This window comes from Protomyctophum parallelum (assembly GCF_964188405.1).
Source record: "Protomyctophum parallelum genome assembly, chromosome: 16".
Lineage (NCBI taxonomy): Eukaryota > Metazoa > Chordata > Actinopteri > Myctophiformes > Myctophidae > Protomyctophum > Protomyctophum parallelum.
In genome coordinates, this window is record NC_139711.1 from 32,144,201 (window position 1) to 32,151,181 (window position 6,981).

A 6,981-nucleotide genomic window follows, 5' to 3' on the forward strand; every position below is an offset into this window, starting at 1 on the left:
CTGTGAGTAATAAATGAGGAAGAAACATTTATTTGTTGATTTTGTCTATTATAGCCCCTATAATATATGGCTTTTGAAGATTACATCATATGTTGGTCAAGCCAAACACTGGAGAGGAGAAGAGAAGCTGAGTCAAAGGCAGGTCCACAGAGCAGAGAATAAGCACAGTAACGGCGTGACGTATAACTGTCTAAGTCTAAATACTGAGGGCCTAAATGTCTGGCTGTCTAACTTTACCAACCGTAGACTGGGGAAGAACTGGCGCCGAACTGCAGACAGGCCTGGCTTTTTTTAGGCTCATCAGGTGATTGCAGACGACATCCAGGTGGGGAGATTGTAGCCAACGGGGAGAGAGGGGCTGTGGAGTGCTCTGGAGTCCTCTGGTGGCGCTGAAGTGCCCAGAACACCCACAGCACATGGATGTAGAGGTGATGGAGAGCAAACCCTAACAGCTTATTACCTAAATCGTCTATAGACTTAAATGTTTGTTTGCCAAGGAGCGAACGACAAGGCCCCTGAGCTGGTTACAAGTTACAAGCATAACATACATTTTATATTAATGTGTACTAATGAGAGATAATGTGTTTGTAACACGTAAATGTTCAGTACAAGTCCCTGCCGCAAATTAAAACCATAATCCTATCTGTAGTTTATGTTCTACAGACTCAATAAGATATGTGCTGGCCTGTACTTACTGAAGTGAGATTGTTTTAATAGCCCCATGTATGTCTTAAAGAGTTGTGACTAAATGTAATAACAAGGTGCTGACACTGGGTGGTGCTCGCAACTGGAGTGGTTTCACCACTTTCAACATACTGTAAAGTAAACCATACATGGGCAACTGACAGCCCAGTGGCCGGCCACATGTGGCCCCCACCTTTCACTTAATGGGGCCGCAGGTTAAAATCGTATTACTGATAATAGTACTGTTACAATTCCAAACATGACCCGCGTCTATGTTAGTAGCTCTAATGACTAGTTTAAAAATGTTATTGTAATTTTTATGTCCAATGTATTTGTATTTTAGTTGTATTAAAGTTACTATACAGTACGTATAACTAAATGCATTTGAAATTAAATACAAATTATACTTTTCAGGATTCCAATTAAAAAATTGAAAAACGTATTCAGGATTTCAATTCAAATATAGAAAAAACAGCAGATCTACAAGCTCAAACTATTTTTGCTACGACTTGTATATGCAATGTGGCCCAATGTGGGGTGAGTGTGGAGATGTAGTGGCCCTCTCCATCGTCAAAGTTTCCCACCCCTGCTGTAAACTATCAAATACACCAAAAAGATTAGTGGAATTTAAGCTACACAGGACAAAAGTTTATGATCATAATATAATATACTGTTATTCCCTATGTCTGAATAAAGATAAGACAGCTGCACAACCATCGGATGCAATTTCGTTGAAATCTTTATTCAGAAAAACAAAAACAAATAACTGTCCATTTGACAGTTTTTGTGATCAAAATACAATAACAAAAAAAATACGTGAATCAACATTAGTTCGGTCAGGACATGGAATCAAACTGACAGATGTTTCAAAAATAGGATAAATAAAAGAATAAACTGTGTTCTAAAAATAAGAGAAAGAAAGACTATGCACATCAGCAAAAATAATCGGTGGAGAAGGCTAACAAGAGATCAAAGTGCAATCTCTCTCTGCCGCTAACTTAGAAACGATCACCGACGATCGGCTCCACAGTCCGTCCATTGATTATTGATGAGCGTTCTTTTACAGCAACAAAACCTCGCACATGTCAAAAAGAGAGTGAGTCGGTATATACAGACACCATTTTATGCCCTTTAAAGTCTTTTTTTTTCAGTTTTTTTTATTTTCTATAAGAATTCAACATTTATCATAAAACATTCCCCATTCCACTTGGTTCTCAGTTTCACGCAGTTGGAAACTGAATCTTGGGACGGGTTCATTCAGAATGCACATGTAAGTGTGAGCCGAACAGGTAAACATGCTTCAGTGTCCTGAGACACAAACAAAGGTCATCTATGGTTACTAGTGCCGTACAGGGAGGGGGCCCTGACCCCTGAGCCCCCCCAAGCCTTTGTACAGCCAAGTCTAAATGGTTAAAGCCAGATTTATACTTTGTCGTACGGCAGCGCCGGGCACCGGACATAGTAGATCTGCTACTTTAGGTGTGCGACACCGTTGTATGACGGAGTATAAACTATAGCATAAGAAGGCAGCCAAGTCAGTCAGTCAATTTATAAATAAACACAGACTCAATTTGTTTGACATGCAGCATATTTTTTTTTGCTTGATTGTTGGAATTATTTAGTAATTTTATTTTCCCTCTTTTTATATATTCCTTTTTTTTCCTTTTTTCATTTTTTGCTTGATTTCAGTTGTGTTTAACAGCAAAGTAGCACATGACACGACCCCCAGTTCAACTGGAAGCAGGGTCCACAATCTCGCACGACTCGCAGAAAGGTTGACAGGGCCCTGAACCGAGCAAACGAAACATTACACAATGCTGAGATCGGAAAACAGACTCCATTCCTATCTGAAAACATTGGAAATGCTTGAACTCGGCGCTGAACACACCCCAGTTGTACAGACTACAGAGTGTCTCCTGGCTATGGAGAGCACTGAGCCTCCTGGGTGCGTTTGGGGGAAGGAGCGGCACAGAGTTCATCCTTGGGGTTCGTCTGTAATTATCAATGACCATCTTAAACATCATCATCAGGGGCAATTTACAAAAACAGGAGCAGGGTAGTCAAATTGAAATCAAACAAACGGCAAGTTAAATAAATGTCCCATTTTCCATCCACGCATTCGTAAACAACCACCAAGGGCCTTGTTACAGAAATCAAAACAGTGGGCAAGTAACAGGAGTAGGTTGGATCGAGTACAGACGTGGCCGTATACAGAGAGAAGAGGCAGAGGAGGAGTTCAACAAAGGGGATTTGGAAAAAAAGAAAAGAAGAAAATAATGTAAACGTCTTTCTTGTCTGGAGGATTCAATCCCATCAAGAACCGACCTACAATAATAAACGCTCCATCAAACACAATCCAGAGGTCGACAATCGGGACCACCTGCGGTTGCAGAGAATTGCGCTAATCCAAAATCCATATTAGGTAACCCAGCGTGTTCCCTCTCTGCACATGGACTGGTGTCCTTTCAGTTCTGGGAGGGGAGGCTGGGGGACGAGGAGGCACCTGACGTGACATCCCACTGCCATGAAAAGCTCCCTGGGTATCGGAGTACAGAATGGTAGGTGTACCACAACGAGTACGCCTGTTTGTGTGTATGTTTTTGTTTAGTGACTTTGACTATGTGCTTCTGTGCATATTACACTTCTGCCTCATGTACTGTACGTGAATGTTTACCTTGTGTGTGTGTGTGTGTGTGTGTGTGTGTGTGTGTGTGTGTGTGTCTGTGTGTGTGTTGTATGTGTCTGTTCGTCCGTACACCCCCTTTCCATCATGTTGTATGAGTGTGTACACATTCTCACCGGGTGAGCCTGTGCGGTACGGGTGTACTGCATAATGAACATGTTTTTACGTAATGGATCCACCCCAACCTTTTCCACGCGTCCACCACTAATGCATCTCAGAGTTGAGTTTGTCCTGGAAGATGTACAGGTTGTTGGTGGCAGCGATGGCGATGATGTTCTCTGTGGGGTGCCAGGCCGTGTGCAGGATCTTCTTGGTGAAGTCCAGGCTGTCCACGCTGATGTCGTCCTTCCGCCGCTTCCCGCCGGTGCCGCAGACCCTCCGAGGCTTGAGCACGGCCCGCGGTTTGCTGCTCTCGCGCGACGCCTCCAGTGTCACGTCGCGCTTGGTGTTGCGGTCGAACATGCGGAAGAAGTTGTTGTAGGCCCCCGTCATGATGACGCTGGGCCGCGGGACGGTGGGCGGGTGCAGAGGAGCGGGACGGAAGGAAAAGGAGAATAATTAAGAGGAGGGGAAAGGACAACATATTCATCTCATGCAATCAGTCACACCACATCACATTACTTTGCATTGTGCCACACCACTTCACATCACATCACATCACTACGTCATGTCATAATATCATATTACACACCACTCCACTCCATTACATCAAATTCACATTATGTTACACATACACACATCAATTAATACAAATGCACATTCTCTTGCACAAACACATGCAGACTGACAGAATATGCTACAGACACACATACTGTACGTATATAGTATGTGTACATATTAATACATACATATTAATAATACATGTGCGCGCACACACACACGCACACACACACACACACACACACACACACACACACACACACACACACAGAAAGGACGCAAGTTAACAAGACTGTATCACATCACCTCCCACACACGCCAATGAACACATACAGGTAGACACATTCTGTCACACAGAAACACACATGCGTGCTTACCTGTCTGATCCATTCCATGCGCACTCAAACTTGTCAAAGATGCAGTCGTTCTCATAGAGAGAACACAACTTACTGCGGAGGTAATCATGTACCTGGAGGAACACACACACACACACACACACACACAGACAGGCTGTTTGTCACAAATAAAAACCTTGGAGCATTTAAAAAGTGAGTTGCAAAGACCTTGGGCCTGATTCTTCAACGCGCTTCCGCTTATATATTGACGTGACGCTGGCGGAAAGGCATTTACGTGGATTTCCCACATTAATTTGGAATTCATGGAAATGGCCGTGAACTTGACGCTGACTTTGGTTGATCGGCAACTCCGCTAAATCCTCCGCCACCTCTTTAGGTGGCGGAGAAATTTGCGGAAGCATACACTTGCATATATAGATTTATTCAGAAGGCTTTAGTCTTCATGCTGAATCAATAAATAGTCCCCAAATCTCAGATAAAATATGTAGGCATGTGTCCCCAACATATTGGTCGATCAGCACATAAAAAAACGATATATATATATATAATATATATATATATATAAAAGCCGAGTGCACTTGTATGCCTAAATGCATATGCATTCTAGAGGCAAGTTAGCCTATAGAGTCCCATAAGGAAACTGCCCCTGCAAGCCCCGACACCTTTTTATTTATTTATTAGGATATTTATATAGCATGCCATGCGCGATTGCGCTGCTCACTTGACAGCCTTCTCTAGGCTACTCGCAGTGCAAGCGTTGTGAGCTTGTAGATCGGCTCTCGCGCATGTTAAAAAACAAACTCACAATTATAATAAGAACATAGGCCTACACTTATCTGCATTTTGCACTGTACGAATCTAACGTTGTTTAGTGTGTGTTAGTGACTGTATTGTTTAGTGAGTCAGTTCTCTTGACTGTCGGTGTGTGTGTGTGTGTGTGTGTGTGTGTGGCGGACAGCAGCATGCTGCCGCTGAACCGAGTCCAATCTGGGTGAAATTTACATTGGAAAATTAATATAACGGCGCGGTGAGCCCGGCCAGGACAGAACACGGCCCGGCCCGACTGACATTCTGGTTCACAGACATGCCGGTCTGACAGACAGACAGCAGTCACGAGGGCTAATTAGCCCTATAAATCCACATTATGGCATCAGCGCGTGCAATTTGGCCAGTCAGTTTTAAGCCAGCTCACCGTAATTCATTATAATATGGGCAACGTTGTAGCTGTGTAGGCTGTAGGCTACTACATTGATCTCATCATGAGATCAATCAAGTTTGCCAAGTGTCCCGACTCCCGCGAATCATTTTAATATGAGGACATCATGAAATGAACCATGCACTTACATCTGACAAAGAGGATATAGGCTACCCGCTGTATATGGTTGAAATTCTAAATAGCTATGCCTACATGTCCATGCTCAGAACAAATCCATTCTCCACTATATGCATTCAGACAGCTGACAGTGAGATGATATTAATCTATTCCCCGAATGAATCAATGCAGCTCTGATTAAAAAAAAGTATCGGATATCTCTTTACTTTTGCAGGGCGCCTTTCTTTTTTTATAACCCTGCAGTGCATTCATCCTGTCAAAATTAACTACTCTACAAGCTCATCGCGCTGTTGTATAGAATTGAAATCCTCTGTGCAGGCTATGATGACGTATTTCGAGATTTCCTGTTGCCCTTATATGGTGTAGAATGGGCGTGGATGTTCCAACTAACCAGGCGACACCAGGCGAATCGCTTGGGAAAAATGCGGAAAGGATACACTCGGCGATCCGCACAAATGAAGTGATTACACCAGCTTCCCTGAATAACACGTCCTCTCAACGTAGGATGATCGGACGGATAAATACGATATCCGTTTCCGCCACCGTTACACTCTGGCGCATTTCGTTTTTGAAGAATCAGGCCCATAGTGTTTACAGAAGTGGTGAAAATGGAGAGGAGAGTTATAGGATCAAGGCTGTGGGCTAATGGAAAGTCGGCAACAAGGGAGAGATGGACCATTTGTCGGATGCTCTGTTGTTGGGAACACAGAACACGTATACTATACGTGTTCTGTGTTCAGCACGCATGCTCGATGTCTCAGTCAGTCACTGCTATAATATCTATCTATCTATCTATGTATGCTCAGACCCAGCCAGCCAGCAAGCCACACACACACACACACACACACACACACACACAGTGCTCAGACCCAGCCAGCCACACACATAGCTCCGTAAGGGCACCACTCAAAAAATCTTCAAAAAACTGGAGATTGGAGAACCTGATTTGGATCTGATGCAGGACAATGTCACTATGACAGAAAGAGAAGATGGGTCTGGCCACATTCATTCACCCCATAATCTCAGTGGAAATTGGGGAATATGTTGACAATAGTCGACAGCTCTGCCGATTAATAATCGATTCATTGAACCCACCCCCCATATTAATCAATATCAGATACAACTTATAAGATTTTATATTATGCACATGCCATGGTCACATAACCATTATATGTTGAGTGCATGCTTTTCTTTTATTTTTTTTTAATGTTCTGTTTATTCATTTTTTGTTTTTTTACAAATATAGAAGTAAATTGAGAAATAAA

General features: G+C 43.0%; 1 protein-coding gene across 1 annotated transcript in view; it reads right to left on the bottom strand.

Moving 5' to 3' along the window:
• Positions 1-1,400: 1,400 nt before the first annotated feature.
• LOC310873120 (serine/threonine-protein phosphatase 2A 55 kDa regulatory subunit B gamma isoform) overlaps positions 1,401-6,981 on the bottom strand; it is a 37,866-nt gene continuing 32,285 nt past the window's right edge. The window contains exons 10-11 of the mRNA XM_083785423.1: positions 4,405-4,496; positions 1,401-3,866 (exon numbers count right to left, since the gene is read on the bottom strand). Of these exons, the coding sequence (XP_083641549.1) occupies positions 3,572-3,866; positions 4,405-4,496 (387 nt within the window). The 3' untranslated portion in view covers positions 1,401-3,571. The remainder of the gene's footprint in view (positions 3,867-4,404; positions 4,497-6,981) is intronic.